At 52.4% G+C, this 26,323-nt stretch overlaps 1 protein-coding gene across 2 annotated transcripts in view; it reads left to right on the top strand.

The window, feature by feature from the left end:
• Positions 1-12,797: 12,797 nt before the first annotated feature.
• Positions 12,798-26,323, top strand: part of Scube1 (signal peptide, CUB domain and EGF like domain containing 1) — a 121,812-nt gene continuing 108,286 nt past the window's right edge. Inside the window, exons 1-2 of one of the 2 annotated variants that reach the window (XM_052161693.1) lie at positions 12,798-13,006; positions 15,915-16,046. In XM_052161693.1, the coding sequence (XP_052017653.1) occupies positions 12,919-13,006; positions 15,915-16,046 (220 nt within the window). In that variant the 5' untranslated portion in view covers positions 12,798-12,918. The remainder of the gene's footprint in view (positions 13,007-15,914; positions 16,047-26,323) is intronic. The other variant, XM_052161694.1, reaches the window with a different exon arrangement.

Raw genomic sequence — 26,323 nt, 5'->3', positions numbered from 1 at the left:
CAGGGGGATTGAGAGTTCAAGGCTGGCTTGAAACCAACCCTGCCTCAAAAACAGAGGAAAGATTAATCAAGATTGAAAAGGATTTTGTTTGGTTCCCAGCACTGTAAAACAAAGTCTGGAGAGGTAGGTGGGTGGGTGGGTGGGTGGACAGATGGACAGACAGACAGATGGATAGATAAATAGATAGATAGATAGGTAGATAGATAGATAGATAGATAGATAGATAAATCCAATATCTGTAAATCTCAAAATACAGAAAACCCACAAATGTCTGTAGAAACATCTCCAGCACCAATAATAAGCATATAATTTGGTTTACAGCATGTATTTTTGATAACTATATAATATCCTGTGCATGAAAAATAACAAAAATTACTTAACCAGACCCAGTTAGGCTTTTTTTTCTGGGTTTCACATGAGAAGTATTGCTGTGATGAACAGCTGGCTACTGTGTACACTTTTTCTCACAGATGTGAATAGTTCTTTATGACGTGCTACCGAGAAAATGAGCCTAGAAAATGGGCCTGTGTGGTACACACCAGCCCTAAGCAGTGTGTATGTGTCTGTCTGTCTGTCTATGTGTCTGTGTGTGTCTTTCTGTCTGTCTGTCTCTGTGTATGTGTCTCTGTGTATCTGTGTGTCTGTCTCTGTATGTATCTGTCTGTGTGTGTGTGCGCATGTGCCTGTGTGTGTGTGTGTGTGTGTGTGTGTGTGTGTGTGTATGTGTGTGTGAGAGAGAGGGGGGAGCGGAGGGAGAGGGAAGGGGAGGGGAGGGAGAGGGAGAGGGAAGGGGGAGGGAGAAGGAGAGGGAAGGGGGAGGGAGAGGGAGAGGGAAGGGGAGGGGAGGGAGAGGGTAGAGGGAGAGGGAAGGGGAGGGGGAGGGAGAGGGAGAGGGAAGGGGAGGGGAGGGAGAGGGAGAGGGAAGGGGGAGGGAAGGGAGAGGGAGAGGGAAGGGGAGGGAGAAGGAGAGGGAAGGGGAGGGAGAAGGAGAGGGAAGGGGAGGGAGAGGGAGAGGGAAGGGGAGGGAGAGGGAGAGGCAGAGGGAAGGGGAGGGAGAAGGAGAGGGAAGAGGAGGGAGAGGGAGAGGGAAGGAGAGGGAGAGGCAGAGGGAAGGGGAGGGAGAAGGAGAGGGAAGGAGAGGGAGAGGCAGAGGGAAGGGGAGGGAGAAGGAGAGGGAAGAGGAGGGAGAGGGAGAGGGAAGGAGAGGGAGAGGCAGAGGGAAGAGGAGGGAGAGGGAGAGGGAAGGAGAGGAAGAGGCAGAGGGAAGGGGAGGGAGAAGGAGAGGGAAGAGGAGGGAGAGGGAGATGGAAGGGGATGGAAGGGGAGGGAGAGGGAGATGGAAGGGGAGGGAAGGGGAGGGAGAGGGAGAGGGAGGGAAGGGGAGGGAGAGGGAGCGTACCTACATCTGTGAGTGCAGAGGCCAGAGGCTGCTGTTTCCCTCATTAACTTTGCATCTTATTTTGAGACAGGGTCTCTCACTGAACCTGGAGCTTGTCCCCAACTCTGAGGTCACAGGCCCCTGCTACCACACCTAACTCCACGTGTAGGATGCTGGTGATCCAAACTCAGGCCTCCTACTCACACAAAAAGCACACTACCCACCCGACATCTCCACACCCTCAAGGTTTTGTTGAGAATCAGTAGCCATACTCCTCCGCCAGGTCATTCTGGGGGTTGGGGGGGGGTGCTGCGTCCTTACACCTCCCTTAAGCTCAGATGCACATTGCTTTGTTAAATACATTCTTCGAAAGGTGGAGACAAGACAAGCCAGGCATGGTGGCACACACCTGCAATCCCAGCACTTTCAAGGCAAAGAAGGAAGATCAGGGGTTCAGGGTCATTCTCAGCTGAGTTGTAAGCTTGAGGCCAACCTGGGCTAGAGTTACACTTTGCCCGAAACAACAACGTCGAAGTGGGGTTGTGGCTCTGTGGTTAAGTACTTGTTTACTTGTTCATGCCTGGTTCCACCCCAGTGACTCAGAAACACACACACACACACACACACACACACACACACACACACACACCGGTAGGATGGAGATTGGAGGAATAGGAAGTAATGACTCTACAAAGCCCCCTCCCAGGAACAAAGCCCTGAAATAAAACACGTTTGATGGATTACCCCTTAAGAAATCTGTTTTAGTTCTGCAACTGACCTGCAGTGAAGTCCCCAGTGTGTCCCCTCCTCTCTTTGGGCCCCTGCTTTCTCATCTGTAAGGCCTGAAACAAACCTGCTTCTCACACACCGACTTAGTGCATGACAAAGAAGGGGAAGGCTGTGAGTGTCTGGGGTCCAGGGGTCAGGTGGCTGTAACCTGAGAGTTAGCCACATCTGGGGACTCCAACCTGTCACCGCCTAGGCAGAGCTGGCTCTGTTCCCATCTCCAGCTGAGGCCACTGAAGGTTGAGAAGTCAACTCCTCTAGTGGAAATGTGTGGCTTTCCTGCCGTGAGGAGAGATGGGGTCCGGGCCTACCGTCCTAGGTCTCTGAGGGATTGAACTAGGTAGGCCTCAGTATCAACCTTGTTCCCCTTGGCCCTAGAAGGATACACTCAGCCCCTTGACTGAGCCTAAGGCTCAGGGTTCTGGCTCCAGCCCCCTCTGTGGTCTGGCCAGACACACAGTCTCCGCTTCCCACAAACAGATTTTAAACATGCACATTATGTCGGGAGGACGGCTTTCTTCCCTTCCTGCCTTGGCTCACCTGCAGTGTCCCCGAATCCATCTCCAACAACGGCCCCTGCTACAGCTCTGTGTGCCCTGAACACTCTCCGTAATGGAGAGTTATAACCCAGGGTTTGACTCAAAGGCCACAGGGTTCAACAAGACTGTCTCCAAGTCACCATTGAAGCCTTCTGAGTTGGTGAGTCTCAGAGTAATCATGGGCCAGATGAGCTCTCTCTCTCTCTCTCTCTCTCTCTCTCTCTCTCTCTGTGTGTGTGTGTGTGTGTGTGTGTGTGTGTGTGTCTAACTCAAAAACCACCAGGTTAATGCCTTTTCCTGCAGAGCCGTCTAGCCAAGCCTCTTCACTCACATTTATATCTTTCTGTTCTCTTTGATATAGTTCCATGATGTCTATGTCCAGAAAAATAAGGATTGCAACTTAGTATCCTTGGGTTAAATTGTGACAGATAAAGATGTTGTGTGTTAGAAGGAGGGCTCTGGACAAAGAAGTTAAGGTCAGACACTCACTCCCATCAGCTTTTCCCCTTCTCTCCTTCTAGTCACCCATTCCTTCAGCCTCCATGAAAGCCTTCCCTGCAGTAAAGAACTTACATTCAGAGAAATGGACCCAGAGCCCCTTGTCTCAGGAGGCCCCTGCTGGGCCCTGCTAACTCTCTAAGCATCCGTGGCTACCCACCGTCAGGCCATCAAGCAAAGGCCGGAGAGTGTCGACTGTGGAGGCCACCCTTATGGGTTCCTCTTTGTGAACTTGGTCAAGTGGTCTGTCTTTCCATGCCTCAACTTTCTCACTTGTAAAATGACCATCGCTAGCACCTCCTTTGTAGACTGAGGTAAGAACAAAATTGAAATTCGTCATTTTTCTAAGTGCCAAACTCAAGGCCTGGCACACGGTGGGCACTTGCTAAAGAGATGTGGTTACTATCCTCTTTACTCTCCCCTAAGTAGTTGGGGCATGCTCGAAGCAGCGCGGGCGGCAGCCCCTTCATGTAAGTACTTAGGAAGTCCCCTGGATGCAGGCCCAGAGACCCAGAATGTGAAAAGGATAAATCGTCTCGCCGAGCTGGACAAAGTCTGCGCCCGCCTGCGGAGGGGGAAGGGGCGAGGGCCGCCCAGGGTTTAAGCCGGGGACAATGGGCGCCGTCTGAGCTGCCCAGAACCTCTTCTTTGAGTCCTGAGAAGACCTATTTTCTCATAAAGAGCCATTAAGTTGGGCAAATCCCTGGTAAAACAGCTGGAACCCTAAGTAGCAATTTAAACAGTTCATTGCTCTTCCATCCCGAGGATGGGGCTGCCGGACAGGCGATCTCCGGTCGGGGTCTGACATTGTCAGGCTAAGAGGATTGACTGGGACCCTCCCCTGAATGCGGCCAGCTCTCTTTAGCAAACCCCCGCACTTCCACCCCACCCCCTCCTCTCTCTTTTTTTAAGTGTGCAGACCTAACTCTAATCTTCCCTCCTTTCTTTCCCCCTTCTCCTTGAATTGGAGTATTCTTTCACTGTGTGGAACTAATGAAGGCTGCTCGGAGTCCCCTCGCAGGAACAGGGCCCCGAAATAAAACATGTTTGATTGATCAACTTCAAAAAAGTCCTTGGCGGGGAGGTGGGGAGTTGGAGGAAGGAGAAGGAGAAGGGGGCTGGTGGGGGTGGGGGGTGCAGGGAGGGGCTCCTAGCTGCCTTGCAAGGGGGAGGGGGTTCTGTGCCCAGCTTGAGAGTGACAGCCTCCAGGGGGAAGGGGGTCTTGCATAATGTCCCTGTCTATGCCCAAGATTCATTTGTTTGTTTTGTGGGCATGTGATTGTGCAGGCGCCAGGACCTCCTGCCTGAAGACCCCGGGTCCCCCCGCAGTGGACAGAGGGAGGTTGCAATGCTTTATATGTTTTTATTTTATTTTGTCTTCATCTCCCTCCCCACAAATAAAAATCTTGGTCAGTCAAACAGACTTCTGGCTTCCAGCATTCCCCCCCGCCCCCCCCCCCCCCGAGCACTGTGGTGACCGCGCTGAAGCTGCCATCCAAGGCCCCGAGCCTTACTGCGCCCTGGTGCCAGGTCCCGTTCTCAGCGAGTGCTTACTGAGCACCCACTTTGTCCTAGGCGCCTCTGTAAATTAATTTTATTTTCATGGGTTTTCAAAATTGTCTTAACTGCGCAAACCAATTTCAAAACAATCCATGACCCACATGGGTATGCAGGGGAAAGTCCCGTCCCTTGCCGGGACCCACAGAACGCAGGGCAGAGTGCTTGCCTAACCCAGGCAAAGCCCTGGCGACACAGGAAATACACAAAACGTGAAACCAAGTCAAGCTCCTGATAAGGCTTGCTAAACCCCATGCTAGGAGGAAATGTTATTAACATTTGGATATATCACAACCATACACACACACACACACACACACACACACACAGTGGGTGGGAGGATGAATTTCTATTTTGTTGCGAATGACGACTTGTCTTAGCGGTTAGGAGAGCTGAGTTCCATTCCCAGCACTCAGATCAGGAGTTCACCTGTAACTCAAGCTCCAGGAATCCGTCGCCCCCTTCTGGCCTCTGAGGGCACTGCACTCATATGCATAAACCCAAATAAGGACACACAGACACACAGAGATACACACAGGCACAGGCGCAGGCACACGCACACGCACGCGCACACGCACACACACACACAGCCTGCACTGTGTATTGTTGGTCTTGTAGACTGTACATAGGGGATCTGGCTGTCTCATTGCTGACATAGCTGAGCCCAGGGAGGGGCAGAAGTTAAACTGTCCTTCTTAGCCCTGATCTGCCTCTACCAGACCTGCTCTGGACACTCCCACTCTGGATACTGGCAGAAGGGATCCTCAGCCAGGTGTCTAGGGGCCTCTTGGAATTTTTTCTCTGGCCACTAGGAAGCTCAAGAGTTCTCAAAGTTGCCCCTTCCCACCTGTTGCGATTCAGACCAGGGGCAAGCAACCGAGATGCCTACTTAACATGTCAAAGTGAGTTCTGGAATTGCAGGACTCAATGCACCTCCACTGTTCCTGGGAATCAAATCCAGGGCCTTGTGTGTGCCAGGCAAGCTCGCTGTGAACTGAGCTACATCCCCAGCCTCATACAAGAAGCTGATCAATGTTGTGTGGTGGAAGTAAAGACTGAGGTACCAATAGGGATGCAAGGACCAAGCAATCCCATATGCCTCTGCTTCCAGGTGTCCACAAGCCCTTCCTATCTGATGCCTCTCCCAGAGGCTGTGGTACTAGACAATTGGATTTGACCCCAAGACCCAGAAAAATAGCTTGGGCAGACTCTCTCAAAAACGAGAACTGGCATGGGGTCAAACAAAGGCCATGACTTAAAACTCAGCATCCCCACCCCAACCAGAGGGATGCTTCCAGAACACATCTACCACGTTGCTTCCTTGGCTAAGCCTTTACCTGGCTCCCACAGACATGGGGTAAGTTAGAACAGCACTGTTTGGAACCTGAGCCCTGTCCCTGGGTCCTTGGGTTCTGCAGATTCTCTGCTCCCTGGAATTTCTCATCTGCTCCTCCACTCCACACACTCAGTCCTTAAACCACCAGTTGAGCTCACACTCACCCGATAGGTACCTCTTGCTTTTCTCCATCACACATGCATCCCCCTGCACTGCAGGCCTCGTCTCTTCTCCCTGCACAGTACCAACCTCAAATCCAGCCCCACTGTTGAAGGCAAAACTGTCTTCCTAACTCCCATCCCCCACTAGACCGTGTCTTGCTCCTGTAAGACATATGCTAAGCTCAGAACAGGGTCTGGCATGCACTGGCTGCTTGTTTGAATGTTGAATGACTGAATGGAAGTCACCCTAATAAAACATCAGTGGTTTGCTACCTACCTGGTGGGTCTTTGGAGTCCATTATCTGGAACCAGAATCCCAGAGAGGAAACAAAAGCCCAGCAATTAGATGGGCAGGAAGATACAGCCCATAATGCCACACTGTCCTTGAGGTTTAAGTGATGTGCTGCCTGTCCAAAAGTCCTTACACACACACACACACACACACACACACATACACATACACATGTGTGAATGCATATACACACACACATTTGCACATACACACAGAAGCATGCACCCATGCACACATACATGCAGGCATATACACAAGCATGCAGATGCCCATGCACACATACACACACACAGAGGCACACACACAAGCATGCACATATGCACATACACACATAGAGTCATACATCTATGCACACATGCATGCAAGCACACACAGTCATGCAGACACTCATGCACACACACACACATAAGCACAGAAATACATACACACAGAGGCATACACACATGCACATAGGCATGCAGGCACACACATAGTCATGAGGATACTCATGCACATGTACCCACACACAGAGGCACGCATGCATGCTCGCACACACAGGCAAAGATATGCACTCATGCACACACACACACACACACACACACTCATACATGCATGCACATACCCACCATCCTCTTGAGTTCTCAGCAAAGCCTCACTGTCACTTTCAAATTATCTATGGTACTTGGAGAAATCACAGAATTTGAGGTCTGAGTAAGTGAACTAAGAACAAGCAAGAACAAATTTTTTTTGAGAAATTCCAGGGAGCAGGCATATCTATGACAGTTATTCCTGACTATCAGTAAAAAGAAAGAGGGTGCCCTCGGGAGTCATAGAATGGGTCTCTGAGCCTCTGAGGGCTCCAGCTATACCTGCAGATGGACAGAGCATCACTGATCTGGTTGGGTAATCATGAGTTTACATGGAAAGTGTCTGCTGGATAATGGGAACACTTTGGGGGCAGGTTTCCCACTGTGAGCCATGGCTGGGCAGGGTTGGTCTTGGCTACAAGGGACAGGAGCAAATGTAGTTCAGGAGCAGAAAAAAGGATGTGGCCAAGACACTGTCTCCCTCCTTCCTCCTCTTCCTCTCTCCTCTATCATCCCGACTCCCCCCCCCTCTCTCTCCCCTTTTTATTCTTCCTCCATCCCCCTCTCTCCCTAACATCCCCCCTTCCCTTTCTTCTTTTCCCTTCTCACTGCCCGAGATTCTTTCTCTCTGAAATGGGCAGCTCCTGTCCACTCAGGAAAGAGGCCACACCCACTGGTCCACATACAGAGCATCTGACAGGTGTGAGGTAGTCACATGCCTTTGCCTAGACATAGACGTAATTGCTCGGTCAATGGCGCAGCCAGTCACCTGTTGACCTCTGAGGCTTAGCATGAAGGCTTAAGAGGGACCTTTGGTGACAAAGGTTCTGACCACTTGGAGGGAAAGCGGGACTACGAACCTCAGGCTGGGGTTCTCTGGGTACATAGCACCCAGAAGGGATATGCAGACAGCAGTGAGAACCCAGGGTAGGTCCTGGGTTCAGAGGTCAGGGCTGGGGACAGGGAAAAGTATAATGGGGAAGGAGTTGGGAATAGAAGGGAAGGGAGGGGAGCAAAAGAGGAAGGGAAGGGGAGAGGAGAGGTGAGGAGGGGGAGGGGAAGGAAAGGGAAAGGAAAGGAAGGGGAGAGGAGAGGAGAAGAGGAGGAAGGATGGGGGAGGGGAAGAAGGGACGAGGGAAGGGAATGAGCTGTGACAGAAAAGAGGCAGAGTGGAAGCAATGAGAACAGAGAAGCCCAGGCTCCTCTCAGGGCACCAGGAAGGCTCTGCCTGGCAGGTGTGAGACTCAATTTCTGTGGAGTCATTGAGGGAAAACCGAAAACTGCTGTCCCCTCCAGAAAGTCAGTGGTCAGAGGAAGGAGAGGAGAGGCCATGGGGCAGCCTTGCTCTCTCTCTCTCTCTCTCTCTCTCTCTCTCTCTCTCTCTCTCTCTCTCTCTCTCTCTTTGTGTGTGTGTGTGTGTGTGTGTAGGCAAGGCTTTGAGGAGGTACCGATGGCCCCCTGAGTCAAGTGTGATATTCTGAGACGGCAATGGCTAGATAGAATACTGAGACCAAAGGACAGAGAGGCATGAGGCTGCGCACACTATTTACTATAAGGTTAATATACAGCAGAATACTGAGGTTGGGCCTCAGTTTCCCCAGATATCAGTGACCCCAGGCTGGGCTATCTCCAGATTGCGTTTGTAGCTTTCCTGTCCTCATGTCCATCTGTGAACCTGAAGCCACAAGTCAGGCGCCTGAGAGTGTCCCACACGGGCGCCATGGCCCTGCCCCCAACCTATAAAGTGTCTTGATGAGCAAATGGTTCTCTGCTCCACCTTGGGGTCTCTGAGAAGCACTTCCGGGATCATTCTGTCTCTTCTGCCTCCTGAGAGTGGGGGAAGAGAGTGGCAGAATGGTAAGGCTGCCTATGACCTCAGGCAGGCAAGCACGGAAGGAGGTTGCACCTTGCTACGATTTAGGGACCACACGGAAGCCTCTCTTCTCCGTATTGGAACAAAAACAAAAAACCCCTGAAACCTTACAGTAAATAGTGTGCACTGGTGCCATCATGCCTCTCTGTCCTTTGGTCTCTGTGATTTATGAACATCCTGTACAGACCCGGGTTCAAATCCCACCTCTGACATCTGCTAGTTCCGTGATCCTGGACAGGCAACCTCAGATCCATTTTTCTCAGGTTTCCAGTGAGAATGGCAACAATTTCTGTGTTACAGGAGTAGATGGCGGGATCTACCGATGTCCCTGTACCATATCCCTGTACCAGGAATGCCCAACAAATGCTATCTATAGCTATACTAAGTGGGAGGGGGAAAGACACCAGGTCACAACTCCGGGCCATTTCAGAGTCTGGATCCCAGGTACCTGGAGGCTGAGATTCCTATCTGAGAGCCCAAGAAAAGAGCCTGTGTGACCCAGGATGGCACAGAGAACTGCAGAAAGAACAGAGGCCAGCAAGAATGAACAAAGGGGCAAATACAGCCCGGGGAGGAATTAGGTAATCTCCCTTAAGAAAAAAAGATGTGAAACCCCAGAAAGTCATCCACGCAGAGGTGATAACATTCTGTAGTTGCAGAGTACTCTGTACCCTAAAGAGCTCTCACAAGTAATCCAGAGACCCCTTCCTAATTAAAAATGTCCACAATAAAGCAGTTATAGTCCCAGGGCTATTACTATCATTCAGAGGGGGGAGAGGTAGTATAATTATAACAACCCTAACCCTAACCCTAACCCTAACCCTAACCCTAACCCTAACCCTAACCCTAAGCAGGAGCACAAACCCCTCTACTCGCCGTCCCGTGGTTCCAGGGCTTTGGGCTCAGTGCCTCCTTTAGTCCTCCCCAGAAAACACCAGCAACATTCCTCTGCTACTGAAAAGGAGACTGAGGTTCAGAGAGGCCCCATGTCACGCTTGCCTGGTCTCGCCTGGTTATATCCTCCCAGCAACCCTACGAGATTGTTGAAGCTAAGGAACTCAGGCTGAAGAGGGGTCAGTGATGGGGACACCATTACAGGGCTGGTCAGTGCTGAGTTGTGACCTAAGCCCAGGCCACGACTTTCCTGCCATTAAGAGGTGAGGTGAGGTCACGCCTAGAAGAGAGGAGCGGGGTAATTCCTCTCCCCTCCTTTCAGGGGACCTTTCAGACACCTTTGTGAACTGTCACTAGGGGGAGCCAAAGAGCCCCAAATCCAGGGTCATCTGCTCTGGGCACTCAAGATTTGGGGTTCTGCTGACCAGCCTAGCTTCCCTACAGGGTGCAGAAAGTAGGTTGTTTAGGAGAGAGAGAGAGAGAGAGAGAGAGAGAGAGAGAGAGAGAGAGAGAGAGAGACAGAGACAGAGACAGAGACAGAGAGACAGAGAAAGACAGAGACAGAGACAGAGAGAGACAGAGAGAGAGGGAGAGAACAGCTTGTTTCACTTCACCTGAGCAATAGCAGTTCACAGCTGTTTCTGTCTTGTTTCTGGGACCATTTGTTCACTCATTCATTCATTCATTGATTCATTCACAGATTCACATAATTGCTTTAGCTCCCTTTGGGGACTGGCCACAGAGAAGGCCCGAAGGATTGCATTTTGGATGGTGACAGAGAGAAAGGCGACGAGTATGAAAGTGGGGACTTGGATTTTCTGAGCCTGAAGGGGGTCTTACACCGAGCTTATGGGGCAGGGACTGGGGTACAGACAGGAGGAGACAAAGGCTGTCCTGGTGGCAGGGTGACATCGGGCTCAGGGTGCAAAAGGCAAGCTGACTTTGTGGGTGGTCGGTCTAGAGAGGAGCTCAGAGGAGGTGCTGAGAGATGTGTAAAATGCACACAGGTGGCTTGCATGCGAGGTAGCCTCGTCTGGTCCCCAAACCAGTGGCTTCCACTTCTCAGGTCAATACGCAGGGGCGCCAAGACATCCTGAGTCCTAACATTAGAGTGACAATCCCAAGTAACCAACCCACCCCAGAACAATCATACTTGTCTTGCTTCTGCTTTGGGAGACAAAGCATCACCCCATAAATCTTCGCCTTGGTCAGGAACTTAGAGACGTGGCTCCCCTTCCCCAGCCCCTTCATCCCCCCGCCCCTTGGCCCTTTGGCTCTGCCACGTGAGCCATGGTCTCTTAGAAGAGACCCTCGTTTCTTCCCACACTTGAAGAGTATTAGTTCATCAGCAAACTTGACCTTCAGGTCACTGAAGATAAAGGTTACTGAGATACGGGTTACCGGAGATAAATTTTTCATATTAGCAAAAGAGTCCCCAGGGACTCTTGGGAATCCCAAGCCATTCCCAGCCTTCATCCCACCTTAATATTGAGGGGCAGAAGGTCTCATAGCTGCTACTGAATTTAGGGACATATGAGTGGGGATGGGAGCCCCTGTGGAAGAGACATGAAAAACATAGCGCTAAATAGTCAGAGCCCCTCCCCCAACGCTTCTTGCAAATAGATTAGTTGCACAGGCAGGGGAAAAAAAATCCCAAAGCCCCACAGCTGAGAGAAGACAAAATAAGGCATGGTCCCCCAAATTAAACTACATGGCCAGGAGCAACTAGGGAAAGAAAATGCACGCAGTGGCAGGGTAGGAGATGGGGACATGCAGAGGCCAGGGTCCCCCGTATTCCTCCCTTATTCCATCTGCATAATGTGGAAATGCATCCCTTGCCTTTGTCTCCAAACCATTGCCACAAGCCCACGGGGTGACTGGCTAGCAGCAGGAGCTGAGACCGATGACTTTAACCTTCTGCGGCCTTGGAGGTGGCTGCAAAAATGTGTGTTGGGGGCGGGGAGAAAGAGAGAGCCAGCGAGGACGAGAACCGCTAGGCGCAACAGTGCGCAGGCAGAGTGGACAAAAAGAGAAAAGTCTAGTCTTTGAATCTGGAGAGCAGGAGAAAACGGGAGCTCTTATTGGTGGTTGTCAAGGAGATGGGCCTTGGGGTTTGCTGAACTTCTTCAGTGTCCTGCCTCCCGAGCTGAGCGAGGCCATTGAGTGCCCGCCAGGCCTCAAGGCCGAGGGGTCAGGTGTAGACCCCGAGCTGGGGGGAGGGTCTGGGCTGGGGAGACCGCGACGCTGCTGGGCCTGTCACCCAAGGACCTGGGCTGCGCGGAGCAACAAGAGCCTGGGGACAGAGAGGCTACTCAATCTGGCCAGGTCGCGCGTCTATTCCCTGGAAACACAGTTCTAGGCACGACTCGCGCCTGTCGAAGACAAACACTCCTAAAGCCATTGTCCTCGGGACAGTACTGAAAAGTTCCTTTGATTTTGTACGCAAATGCTGAAGCTATCTTCCAGAGCTTTCCATGCCCTAGTGTGCGGGTGTCCCCAGCAGCACTTGGCACCCAGTAGCGGCTCAATAAATGTCTGCGTGCATTGAGCCTCGTCTTCACCACCCCAGGGTGCCTCCGGGCCTTTCTTCACTTCTACTCCCCCAACTGAGTGTGTGCGGGGCTGAAAGGTGCTGTGCCGGAGGAACAGTCAACCTGGACCTCGGGGATCAGCACACAAAGCAGGACTGGGGAAGAGCAGCCCGGGACCCAGTCTCGGCCCCGGGTGACACCCTGGACCGCGACCCCAGCTCTCTCGGCTCCCACCCCCCACCTGCCGCCCGCCCGGCGCGAGGGGGCGGGCCCAGACGCCCGCAGGCCACGCCACCCGACGCCCACTGGACGGCCTCCCGCGGAGCTCCGCCCCCCGCGGCCGTGGGCCAATGAGCGCGCGGCTGTCAGCTTGTCCTGCGCGCCGGCTGTGTGCAGCTGAGAGCCGGAGCGGTAGCGGAGCTCGCTGCAGACAGGAGCGCTCGCGGAGCGGCCGCTCCGAGCGTCCCGTGCCCCGCACGCCCGCACCCGGCGCGGCCCGCAGCGAGCATGGGCGCGGCGGCCGTGCGCTGGCACTTGTGCCTGCTGCTCGTTCTGGGAGCGCGCGGGCGGCTGGTGGGGGGCAGCGGGCTGCCAGGTAAGCGCGAGGACCCGCGGGGGGATGAGGGTGCGCGGGGTCCTACAGGCTGCCACCCCGCGCCGTCGGAGGCCGCCCGGCGCCGGGTCCTGCCTCCTTGCAAAGTAACTTCTGCGATCGCCCGGGGCGCCCGGGGCCGGCGGGGGCGGGGTGGGCTGAGGCCCCGGGAGGGGAAGCAGGAGGCCGGAGAAAGAAAGGAAGCACGACGGCCGCCTGCGGGGCCCGGCATGTGTACGGAGACAGGCGGGGACCCCCGAGCCGAGAGCGGCGCTCCCCCAGGGCCAAGGACTAGGCAGCTCCCGCCTAGGAGATACCCAAAGGTGGTCAGAAAGGACGCGCTGAGACTGGAAAGGAGGTGGGAAGATGGAGGGACAGACGGACAGGAGCCGAGGCGCAGAGGGAACAGACAAAAGGGCCCAGGAAGAAGCCCTCAGAAAGACAGCCGCGGGAGGGAAGAGGGGAGAGGAGGCAAGGGAGGGGAGAGAGGAGGCAGTGGACAGCAGAAAGGAGAAAGGCAGATCAAAGGACGGAGAGGAGGAGACAGATGGACACCAGACAGAGAGACGGGAGGACTCGGAGGGGCGTCGCCTAGGGAGGGGACCGAGTGAGAGAGGAAGGATGGAGATGTCTGGGAAGAGATGGACAGATGGACTGTCAGACAGGAGGGGGAGAAGAGACGGACAGACGTAGGGAAGGAGGTGGATGAGAACACGAATAGCAGAACAGACATCAGAGAGAGGGGGCCGGAGGCACGGGCGCAGCCTTTGGTCCAGCAGAAGGAGCTGCTAGGAGGGGGTGTCCCTTCGTGATCTGAGTTTCCCGGAAAGGGCTCCCGGGCAAAGCTGCACACCGAGCCTCTCTTTTCACATTCTTCCTTGCTCTCCTTGGAGAGGGTGGGGAGGGTCCTGTCTTGTTATCCCGAGAGTCCCACAGGGATCCGGTGCCAGGGAGTTTATGTTAGTCCACGCTCCTTCACCATTGGCGCTGAGTTTTCTTCCATGCCCTCTCCCCCAACCCCCACCCCGCGTTCCAGAAGCTGGGCCTTGTTGAGGGTACTAGACAGTTCCTGAGCATTTCTCCCAGGCTTTGGGGGTCCTCACCTTTGTGGGACTGTCCTGTGTGCCTCTCCCTTCCTCTCTGTCCCTCCTGGTGTCTATCCACCTCTGCCTCCCCTTTCCCTCTGTGGAAGTCTGGTGACTCTGGAGCCCCAGCGGCTGAATAAGAGAAGCGGAGATGAAGTGCGCAGCCTGTCTCTGAGGGCTGCACAGGGATCTGCACTCTGGCTCAGCCAGGCCCTCTTTGCTCCCAGGCCAAGCTTGTAATTTGAAAGGCAGACAGCCCCACCCTCACCTTCCCAACTTCTGTGTTTCCATCCTATCTAGGTGGGAGATAGAGGGGACCTCAGAACCCAGGAAACTTCCTGACCCTCACTTGCATGCCCTGATCTGTGACAAGTGGGAAGACAAGCCCCACTCCCCACGGATCTTAGAGGCACACTCTTAGAGGTGCCCCAGGTGGTCTGGCCCTCTCTGGCATCCTGCCCTTGAAGTAGTGGGTCCCTCAGTGTCCATCTCTCCAGAGAGCCCCTCCCTTCTGGCCTCCCTACTGGCCTTGGTTTGTACTCTCTGGTTTACTATGCTGCCTGCCTCTTGGTTCTTGCCTACTGCCTCTGGGCAACTGTAGAGGTGGACCACACACTTGAGCAGAGGTTGCTGGCCTTGGGAGGGATGCTACATGTGTGTACATGTGTGTAAATGTCTTCTGCGTGTGTTTGCGTGTGCAGGGAAGAATCTCCTGTGCTTCTTTCCAATGCCGCCCTCCCCTCTGGTGAGCTGGTATCGTGGAGTCTGGAGTAAGGAAGAGGGGTGGGGCCCAGAGCTAGAACCCAGGACTCAGCCAGAGGATAAATTCAAAGTGGACATTATTGAGTGAGGCCAGATGGATAAAGGGATGGGGACATTTGGAGCCCCCCAGGGGGACTGTCCTCAGGGCAGCTGCTGAAAGTCCCTTGTCTGCTCACCTGAGTCCTTCTGCCTGTCCATCTGTGTGGTGCTCCTAGCCAGCTGGAAGGAGGGGGATGCCCAGACAAGCTCATTCTATGATGGAGCCCAAACCAGTATCTTGCATCACTGGCCTCAGATCCCTAAAGTTCTGGCTGTTCCCTGAGTTAACTCAGAGCGAGAGAGTGAGTGAAGGGGTGGGAAGAAGGCCTTTTCCACTATGCAACTGTGACTGCAGCTTTCTGGATTTATATGCTGGGGACAGGAAGTAGGGTGCACCAGCGCCCTCTGAGCCTGGGTGGTGGGTGCTGGGGTCTAGAGGCTGGGCTATGAGTACTGGCTCTCTGAAGCCTGGGCTGGCAGAGGGAAAGAAAGGCAGATCTATAGACTCTGCCCTGGGTTGGAGCCTAGGGGATGATCCCTCCCACAGTTCCACTGCCTCAGGATCTCACATCTAGGTTACCGGCAGGCCCCTTGGATGGCCTCTGCTTAGTGCCTGTACACCATTCTGCCTTAGTTTCCTCATCTGCAACCCCGAGGCTGGAACTGAGTTCTTCAGAGGACTCTTCCAGAAGGAGGAGTGAGGATTTGGAAAGATGCCCGAGGGGAATCCTAGATCCACAGGGAGGTTTTTCTAGCCTCTGGCTTCTCTGTATCCCGACTGTGGATAATGGCCATTTCTGATGGGACTGTTATGAAAATAAAGACCAGATGTGAGGGGATGTCTGTCTGGCACAGAGAAGCTGCCTTAAGGTTGCTACCCATTTGCCCCTTGTCACATCAAAATAGCACAGGACTGCAAATGTTAGCTCTCCCAGTGGTCAATGGTAGGACGGGAGCATGAACTTCCGGCACAGTCTCAGATGTCTTCCCAGCATGCCTCACCTGCACTTTCCCCTCCCCCACAGGAGCCACGGACGTGGATGAGTGCTCGGAGGGCACAGATGACTGCCACATAGATGCCATCTGCCAGAACACACCCAAGTCTTACAAATGTCTCTGCAAGCCCGGCTACAAGGGGGAAGGGAGGCAGTGTGAAGGTGAGTTCCCTCAGCCCTCCCCAAGCTTGGGCTGGAGGGAAGTGGCAGGGGCCTGCCCTGTGGGGTACCAGCAAGCTGATCCCACAGCCTAGCCCAATCTTATGCTGTCCTGCAGGCTTCCAGGAGACAGCTGATCACCTAGAGGACAAAAGTTGCAACTGTGGGGTAGCAGGCTTTCACCTAAATTCTAGCCCCCTTTTTCCTTGATGATAAAGGTTGAATAACTGACTATTTGTGTGTCTAGCCCTGACTATGTATGGGAAAGAGTAAAGGCCCAAGGTGACTGTCTTCTGGGTCCTTACCTTCAGCCTCCAAACCACCGTGTGTAGCCTGCAGCTGATGCAGAAGACCTGCCCAGGAGCGGCCTGGGAGGCTGGCTCTGCTGCTTCTCCTCTTTCTAGCCCCAGTCTGTGATTCAAACCATTCATCTGTCTGTCCAGCCTCTCCTCCTTGCACCTGGAGTGCAGACTTGATGGTTCAAAAACAGAGGCCTGTTCCCCAGGGAAGACATAGTGGTGCATGCCTGATACCCCAGCATTTAAGAGTCCATAGCAAGCCAAGCATGGTGCCCCAGCCTTTAATCCCAGCACTCAGTCGACAGAGGCAGGTGGCTCTCTGAGTTTGAGAGTAGCCTCGCCCTACAAAAGCAAGTTCCAGGACAATCAAACTTCAAGACAGAAACCCTGTCTTGAAAAAACCAAAAAATAATATTTTTAAAAATATTTATTTTATTTATATGAGAAGACACTGTAGCTGTCTGTCTTCAGACACACCAGAAGAGGGCATCAGATCCCATTACAGATGGTTGTGAGCTACCATGGTGGTTGCTGGGAATTGAACTCAGGACCTTCGGAAGTGCTCTTTAACTTCTGTGCCATCTCTCCAGTCCCCCAAAGTAAATTTTGTTTAAAAAAATATTTTTTAATAAAACAGAATAAAAAGAGTTCTAGACAAGTAGATCTATAGGCTAACCATCTTGGACACAGTGGGTTTGAGACTAGCCTGAACTGTCTTAAAAGAAAAAGAAAGAAAGAAAGAAAGAAAGAAAGAAAGAAAGAAAGAAAGAAAGAAAGAAAGAAAGAAAGAAAGAGAGAGAAGAGACCGAGAGAGACAGAGACAGAGAGAGACAGAGAGAGACAGAGAGAGACAGAGAGAGACAGAGAGACAGAGAGAAAGAAATACGAAAGGAAAGGAAAGAAAAGAAACTGTCTCCCCAACAGAGAAATGTGAAGCCTCTGTGGTCCGGGAAGCGGGAGTGTAAGTCAGATGAGATACCATAAAGGTCTCATGGTCATTTTGACCCCATGTGTGTTGGGCAGAGCTTGGCTATTGGGATCTATAAACTGTTCTCCCTGATCACATGCCCCTAACCCATACCTTCCCACCCACCCTCGCTGTACAGAGGAAAATCAAGCATCAATTGCAGTGTTTCCAAAGTTTCACAGCAGTGCAGACAGAACAACATCCCAGGGTTTTCTAAGATCCTCAGTCAGGCACTCTGGTGCTCGGTCTTCAGAGTGGGATTGAATGCATTAGACAAGCATTGCATGAAAAAGGATGATATTCTGCCTCTTCTGACCTGGCTCTGCCGCAGAGCTGGGGCCTTCCAGCCTGCCCAGTGCCCCCGGGAATGCAGACATCACTGAGCCCACTGCATTTACTCAGATTCTACAGGCTGAGAGCTGAGCAGACAGCATCTTCATGGATCCTGCTTAGGGTCAGCTTGCTTGGGTCCCCAGGAGCTGCAGGGCGGAAGCAGCTGTGACCCACAGACCTCTGGGAAGTGCCTGGGCAGCAGGTAGAGAGAGCAGGTCATGTGCAAGGATGCTGGCAGGTTCTGGAGGGTAGATAGCTCAGTGGTCCAGGTAGTACAAGTTGGGGGCTTATGTGTAATTTCTGACCCTCTCTTTGTCCGTAAGACCCGATGTTCCAGCAGGGGAGGGCCACGTTTGGCACAATCCTTCTTCTAGCCAGAGCCACTGAACTGGCCTGTCCTCCTCACAGCCCAGCTCCTGCTGTCCACTGCCCTTGGCTCGCATCATCTCCTGCCTATTTCTCTGAAGCCCTTCAGAGCTCTGCTTAAACCCCCCCATGCTGACAGAGCTCTGGGATAAGATGTATTTAGTTCATTTTGAGGAAGGATCTCATGTAGTCCAGGTTGGCCTTGAGCTTGTTATGCAATTAAGGCTAGCCTTGAACTTGTTACGTGGTTGAGGCTGACCTCGAACTCCTGATCCTCCTGTCTCTATTTCTGTGATGACAAATGATTACAGATGTGTATCACTAAATCTAGTTAGGGACCAAACCTAGGGCTGCTTGCCAGATAATCACTCTAGCTCTGAATTATGTCCACCCCAAGAGCCAGACTCTTGTTCACAACCATCTTGGCCACCTGGTTCTGTGGACCTTTCACCCATCTCTGCTCCAGAAGGAGGTTGGGGTGTCCTTTAGGGACACACCTGCACAGTTACGCATCACATTCCCATTATACTCCCAGAAGCCCCTCGGCTGCCATCCATTGTTGCTTTTCTGACCCTGGGTTCTAATTTCATATCTCCCATCCCTCAACCTTGTTTACGGAGTGCTGGGTGTCAGAGCCATCTCTCTCAAGCCATATACAACTGGTTGTAACCCCAGGAACTCAGGAGCACCTCACTTATAAAGTCTGTCATTCTGCTCCCAGCTCCTGGGGCAGGGCTGGTGATATCCCTGCTCTGTAGAATGTGTTTAGTCTGAGTCATCGCCCCAGCCCTGATTGGAGCTCAGATGAGTTATTTGTGAGACCCCAGTGAGTAGAAGGTGGTGGGAAGCGGGAGCGTGGGAGTTGCTAGGAAGATCTTTTCTGTGATGGTGCCATTTGACCCTGTGTCATGTGAGAGGAAACCAGGGAACAGCCTGGCCTCTGCAAGGCACCGTGGCTGCAGCCCACCTCTGACATAAGCACTGCACCTCCTTTGGTTCTGTTCTCATCCTGAAGAGCTAGGCCAGGACACCTTGCTGTGTGAAGCCCTCCTGCCTGGGTGCCTAGCTCCCAGTATTCAACATGCAGATGAATTTGTTACCTGCCACCGTGTGCTGTTATAGGAGCTGCAACCTGCAGGGGCTGTGAATGGTAAAGACCTTTCAGAGTCCCTCAGTGCCGCACACATTGGAGGTGATGCTCATGGATACCATGCGCCCTGCCCTGTGGTTGGTGGTGCCCAGGGGCTGAAGTTATCACTGACAGTCTTAATGCACAGCGAATGCTGGTTGGCTTGGGTTCTGAGGGCCTGGGTAGGCTCAGCCTGCTTGTCTTGGGTTCCCTTACTCCTGGAGACTCACAGACAGGCATTGGTTGGCACAAGCGCAGCCTGCTGGAATATTAACACAGAGGCCATCAGACTCCCTAAGATGGCTTCCCCCAGAAGACCACAGACACATCTGCAGGGGCTGAGAGGCCACCTTCAGGGTGGCCCGAGGGAGCACAGAGACCACCCGGATGTTCGTTTCCTTGTTTAGATGGTCCACAGGAGACCTGAGAAAGAAGGGACCTCCTTGCCAGGATTGGGATGAGAGCCCAGGTGTGGTGGGCCCATTACTGTGTCTGCTGCTGTGGTCACTGCTGTCTGTCACATTCTGAATGGTCCTTATTCAACTAGGTAGTCATTAAAGAATAGATGTTAAGCCAGATTGCTGGGATTCGCATCCCCTTGTGTATCTGGGCAGGACACTCAACCTCTGTCTGTACAATGCGCACCATTCTAGCAGATACTTTGTAGGAGGCAAGGGTTAAGTACACTGATGTATTTACCAAGTATTTACCACCATACTAAACATGATAGCATAGCTTGGTATGTAGCGTGTAATATATAAGCATTAGCTGCTGTTGCTATGGTGATGGTAGTAAGGCTAACAGGTGATGATGACATGATACTTTTCACTTTTATCTTTTTTTTTTTTCAGTGCTGAGAACCAAACCCAGGGCCTTGGGCAAGCCACATTACAATCTATATATATATATATAGAGATAGATAGATAGATAGATAGATAGATAGATAGATAGATAATAGATAGATAGATAGATAGATAATAGATAGATAGATAGATAGATAGATAGATAGATAGATAGGAATAGGGGGGTGGTGGGTGGATGGATGGATGGATAGATAGAAGGAAGACAGAGAGAGAGAGAGAGAGAGAGAGAGAGAGAGAGAGAGAGAGAGAGAGAGAGATTTGGGTTTTTTAAGATGGGGTTTCTCTGTGCAGTCCTGACTGTCCTGGAACTTGCTCTATAGATCAGGCTGGTCTTGAACTCACAGAGCTCTGCCTGCCTCTGCCTCCCAAGAGCTGGGGTTAAAGGCACGCATCACAATCGCCTGGCAGATGTGGTGACATTGACTTAGATAATGGTTATGGAGATGGTAATATTGGTGACATTGGTGAGGGTGGTGATGTTGATGTTGGTGGTGAAGGGGAGGGTAATGATGATATTAATAATGTTAGTCATGGAGAGACTAATGATATGGATTGTGATGTTGATAACAGTGGTGATAGTGATGAGATGACTAGGATGCTGAGGATGGAAAGGGTGACTGTGGTGCTGATGGTGACTATGGCGATGGGATGCCGATGATGATGATGATGATGATGATGACTAGGATGCTGATGATGGAGAGGGTGACTGTGGTGCTGATGGTGACTATGGCCATGGGATGCAGATGATGTTGAGGATGCAGTCTCCATTTCAGTTTAATTATCATCTCATCCTGCTGATGTATGGATGCTGGCAGAGGGCTTGCTACGGGCTGACATGGTGACTGAGTCAAGGGGCTTGCTGGGGACAAATGTGGTTTCCTTGGGTCACTGATGAAACTCTGATGAGGCAGAAGAGTTTGCTCTGTGACTTGTGTGGCCCTTGCTTGCTCCTCCTGGTGGCCCTTTCCAGACCCATTCGTGCGTCCATTGTCTGCCCTGCCATACTGCAGTATGTTCCTGGGCTCCTCCTGGGCCTGCCTCAAGGGCTGCTGGCTGTCACCTGTTTGATTTCCATCCCAGGAACCTGGCTGTGAAGGGAGGGGATGTATCCCCAGTGTCACCTCCTCCAGGAAGCTTTCCCTGATTCCCAAACTTCCCACCTGTCTGTCACCATCCCTCCTCAGAGCCTGATGTCCTAGGCTGTGATGTCCCACATCACTCCTCAGAGGTTGGTCCAAACCTGTTGTGAGAAGGCAGTTACCAGCCCAGGGAAAGTTAGGGAAGACCTGCTCTGGGCCTCACATACTCGACTTGGAGGAAGCTGAGGCCTGTGACAGGCCAGACCGGTGACAGCGTTTATCTAGGGAAACTAGATCTAGAGAGTTCCATGTTCAGCTAGGTGATCCAGCTGAGGCTAGCTCTAGCCATCAGCCATGGGGTCTCCCGTGTGTCTGTCTGAAGACTGTGGGGAGAGGGTTTCCAGGTTCCCTCACTGTGGAATGAGAGAAGAGGCCATAGAGACCCTTTTCTCTGTAGCTATTCCCTAGAGACAGGTTTATGACTGTGGCCCACTAGGATCATGTCATCCATGAAATAGGTAGTCATCCATAGAACCCCTCCCCTAGGCGTGCATGCATACACTTGCGTGCACGCATGTGCACAGACACACACACACACACACGCACATCTTCCCTCCCTTATCTCGCCCTAGCTATCTTCACTTATTCCTCAAATTCCAGCTTCTTTCTCCCCCAGGACCTTTGCACACTCTGTCTTTCAGTTCCTCTTCCCTTGCTTGGCTAAGTGAGTGCATCTGCATCTCACCGGGCCCTTTGATCACGGGCCTTTGGAGGCTGTGGAGTCCAGCCCTGCCCCAGCCAGTCCCCTGTTCTGAATTAACCAGGCCTGTTTGTGCTCCTGCTGCCAGAGGGGCAGGCCAGGGCCTGGAGTGGGCAGCTCATCCCCCTGAAAGGCTTCAACTCATTTAACCTTAATCACCTTGCTTTCATAGACATTTGCGAAGGAAAAGGACCAAATTATAGCTTGAATTGGGTCTTACTAATCTTAATTAAAAGCTCTTGTTTATAATCAGGACCAGGCCTCAAACAAGGAGCAAACCACCCTCAAATGGCTTGTTTAAATAACCAAGACCCCCGCCCCCACCCCCCAACCCCCACTAATGGCTGTTTAGTCTGAACCCACGTCGCACATCTATGTACTTAATTTTTAGGCCATTCATTCAAGTGGTTTATTCCTCTCACAAGTTTCAACTCAGGCCCTTTTCAAAATGCTATAATTAAAGCTCTTGGGGGAAATCAGATTTTGTTTTGGCCACAGTATATTAAATATATTACTATTTTCCTTTCGGGATGTGTGTGTGAAAAGAAAAAAAAACAAATGACAACCATCAGAGATCGCAAAATTAGCATGTATGTAATTGATGTAAATAATCACTTCCTGGATTTTATATCCCCAGGGGTGTCCTTGTCAATCAGTAAAGTTAGGCAGATTACAGAGCAAGTCATTAAAGGGTTTTACCCCAAACTCTAATAACACACCCGGCCTTCATTTAGTTTATCATTAAGAGGAAAAAAACAACACAAAAAAACTAAAAGCAATTGGCCTTCGTAGGGAATAACGGCCGAGGTCTTGTTAAATCATTTCCACCAGATTATAGCACACTTTATTGAAACTCTGAGTCAGGCTTGAGGCAGGGGAGGGTAGGAAAAGCTAGGAGTAGGAGCTAGCAAGGGAGGCCCCTCCTCCCACTGCGGCTGAAAACGTGCAATTATGCTAATATGTGTGCTGCCCAAGATGAAAGCTGGGATCCGGCAGGCAGCAGCAGCAGCAGCAGCAGCAGCAGCAGCAGCACAAGAGGAATCCGTCTTAAAGGTCCCTGTTACTTCCTCCGGGATAGCAATTAGGTGGTGGTCCCGTTTCTTTTCTGTTCTGTGAGAAAATTTTCATCACACTTCCATGAAAAGCAATATGGGTGAGGGTTGGGGGGGGGTGTATTTTAGCTTACAGAACCAGGGTCCAGTCCATCATTGTGGCGAGTCAGGGCAGAAACTCAGGTAGACATGTCTGGTTCACACTCAAGAACAGAGAGACAAACAGCGCTGTTGCCTGCTTACTTCGGGATGAGCGAACCCTTTCTACGCTTATGCGGTCTAGGGCCCCAAACCAGGGAATGGTACTCCTCACAACGCACTGGGTCTTCCCGTGTCAGTTGACATTTAGGACAAGTCCCCACAGCCATGCCCACAGGTCAACTTGATCAAGACAGCCCCTCATTGAGACACTTTTCCCAGGTGACTCTCAGTTGTGGCAAGACAACAGTTAAAAGTGACCAGCAGGGATGGGGCAGGGCCTGGAGAGATGATGGCTCAGCAGTTAAGAGCACATGTTGCTCTTGCAGAAAGCCCAGGTTCGATTCTCAGCAACTACTTGGTGGCTCATAGTCTCCTGCAACTCCAGGGGACCCAACACCCTCTTCTGACCTCTGTGGGCAGCAGTCACACATGTGGTGCACATACGTACCCGCAAGCAAGACACTCTCGTACATATAAAATGAAAAATAAAGTAAACCTAACAAAAGCAAACCTAACCGGCACAGGCAGGGTCGCTAGCCACTGGTCCCAGTCAATGGCAGTTTAGGTGGCTGGGAGAGTTGTTGGGGCCCGTGACCGTCTGTAGCAGGGGACAGTAAAAACCTTGTGTACTTGGTGGCTTTGTATTGAAGACAAGTTCCCTTTCAGTGTGGGATCTGGCCTGGAGTGTCAGAGTGTTACCCAAGGGTCTCCTCGCTGGGCCCAGGTGCGTTTCCTGGTCATCACTCAGTAGTTAGCAGGGGGCTGGGCAAGACAAAACGAGCTAGGAAACCTTCAGTGGATCAGAGACAAGTCTCAGTGGGGATGGGGAAGAGAGAGTGGGTATCCAGCCCTGCCCACAGAAGGGAAGACATCATGGTGGGGTGGAAGGTATATGGGTGTGTGTGTGGAGGGGGGGTGTTCTTAGAGGAGGTGTCATCCAAGGCTGGCTAGGAGGGTGGTGTAGGAGCCGGCCTCTGACATCACCTCCAGCTCTGGGGCTGGTGGATAGACAGTGGCTCTGACCGATCCCCCCACCCCCACCCCAATCCTGCAACTAATGAGTCATCTGGAGCCCTGGTTTCCTCAGTCTGCCTCCTTGGACATTGGGAGCACCTGCCCCAGGGTATGCACAGGAGAAGAAGTTTGGGGGGAGCCTGTGGTTCTCAACCTGTGGGTCACCTAGCAGACATCCCACCTACCAGATATTTATATTATGATCCATAAAAGTAACAAAATTACAGTTATGAAGTATCCACAAAAATAATTCTATGGTTGGGGGGGGGGTCGCCACAGCATGAGGAACTGATGGTATTAATGGGCTACAGAGTTAGGAAGTATAAGAACCCCTGCTTTAGGGAGGTGTTGAAGGCAGCCCCGGAGGCTTCATGTTGTATTCTTCCCTCGAAAGCTCCTTTTCCACCTGGCTTCCCACCCCCTGGGTGTCCTGCCTGCCACCCCCCCCCCAGGTGGCAGACCTTCCCAATGCTGCCTGAAGGCCCTCTCACCACCCCCCTCCCCTCGGCTGCTTCTTATTACAGTGGCTGTATTTGTGTTTCCATCAGAGGAATGCTAACCAGAAAAAAACCATTATTTCTAAGAAAATAAACTGTGGGCTTGTTGGCCTTTGAGTGCTACTGAAATGGATATCAGCCTTCCCCAAAGGCCTTGAGACAAAGAGCGCCGGGGGCCTGTGTATATGGGCAAGGTCAGGGGTTCCCGGAGGCTGCCCTGACTGGGCCTTCCAGATGGATCCAGGCTGCGACCCTGGGAGGAATGGGTCTGTAGCAGCAGTGGTTGCCTGAGGCTTCCGCTGGCCTCAGCTGGCTCTTAGCAGCTGCCAGAGCTGCTGATCTTACCCCATTCTTCCAGAGTCTCCAAAATGTTTCCTTCACTCAGAGGATGTAGGCCTCCCTTCTTGGTGGAGGGGTATGGAGCTAAGAATGGACCCACGTCCCCATGAGGGTCTCTCAGGCTTCAGCATGATCACGGGGCTCCCTACCCTGGAGGTGACAAATGCTGTTGACCGTCCACAGAACTCAACCACCTGTCCCTTCCCATTGCTGCTCCCACAGGCAGACCTGGGCCTCACTGGGCTCCTGTTGGTTTCTCCCTGAAGCCAGGCTGGCAGCTCCTTGTGGCCGGGGTCCAGGTTGTGGGCAAGAGGCCTGGCACAGGTACAGAAAGAGGGCAGGCAGGTATCCTGATCCCCAGGAAATACCATGGGCGGTTGAGACATGGGCCTGCCCTTGGGCGTCTTCATCCACACCAAGGGTACCAAGTCCAAAGCTAGCCTGCCCGTGTTGGGGTTTGGTTCTTCGGCTCACTTGCCTTGTGAGTCGGGAAGTGGAGATGGTCCTTTCTGCCTGGGCCACAGTGCAGGTTTAGCCAGTTGCCATGAGGGTGATCTCCTTTGTTACTTCTGTTCTTTGGAGGGTGGAAGGTCACACCCTACAGGGATCTAGGAAGGAAGGTGGGGAGCCCCTCCACACAGGTCAGGTCACCTCAGGCTTGTCTGGCTGCCTGGCTGCACTGCTGCAGCAAGGACTGAAAACTGGGCTGGGAGTCCAGGGCGGGTCTCAGCTGCCATCAGCCCAGGCCTGTTGGTAAGCTAAGTGCCAAAGACCTACTCTGTGAACCCTGTTATATCTCTATGCCATCCAGAGAACATAGGCCAGCTCTCGGCCCTTGAGCTGAGACCTTTGCTGTGTCCCTCTGATGATCTGGGGGCCAGGTTTGGAGCCCCTCGAGGGTTTCGAGGTCTGCAGCACACACCCCGTTCCGTCTTGCCAAAGGAAGGACAGAATGGTTGCTACATAGCTCCTGGGATCCAGTTTGTAAGAGGCAGGAAGGAGCACAGGCTGTCTGAGTCCCACTCCCCCTCAGTGCCACCCCCCAGAGGGTGTTTCGTGCGGTCTTGAAGCCAGAACCTGGAGACGAGTCCCAGGAGAGATTACCGCTGAGGGAGAATTGTTACAGTTTGCCCATCCTTTTCCTAGTGGTTTTGTAAGGACACCCTTCTGATCTTCGGAGAACACACCCCACCATGAACCCAGGCTGAGCAGGTGGCGTGGTTCAAACTGAGCGTCCTTGAACCAAATGTAGTAGCACACACCTGAAATGCCAACGCCGGGGAGGTGGAGGCAGACAGAAGTTGGAGGCCAGCCTGGGATGCCCAGTAAGGATGCTTTTTGAAAAACAAAATAGAAAACGCTGTGCACACGAAGTGACCAC

This window comes from Apodemus sylvaticus, chromosome 17 (genome assembly GCF_947179515.1).
Source record: "Apodemus sylvaticus chromosome 17, mApoSyl1.1, whole genome shotgun sequence".
NCBI lineage: Eukaryota > Metazoa > Chordata > Mammalia > Rodentia > Muridae > Apodemus > Apodemus sylvaticus.
This window is presented reverse-complemented; position numbering and strand designations above follow the sequence as displayed.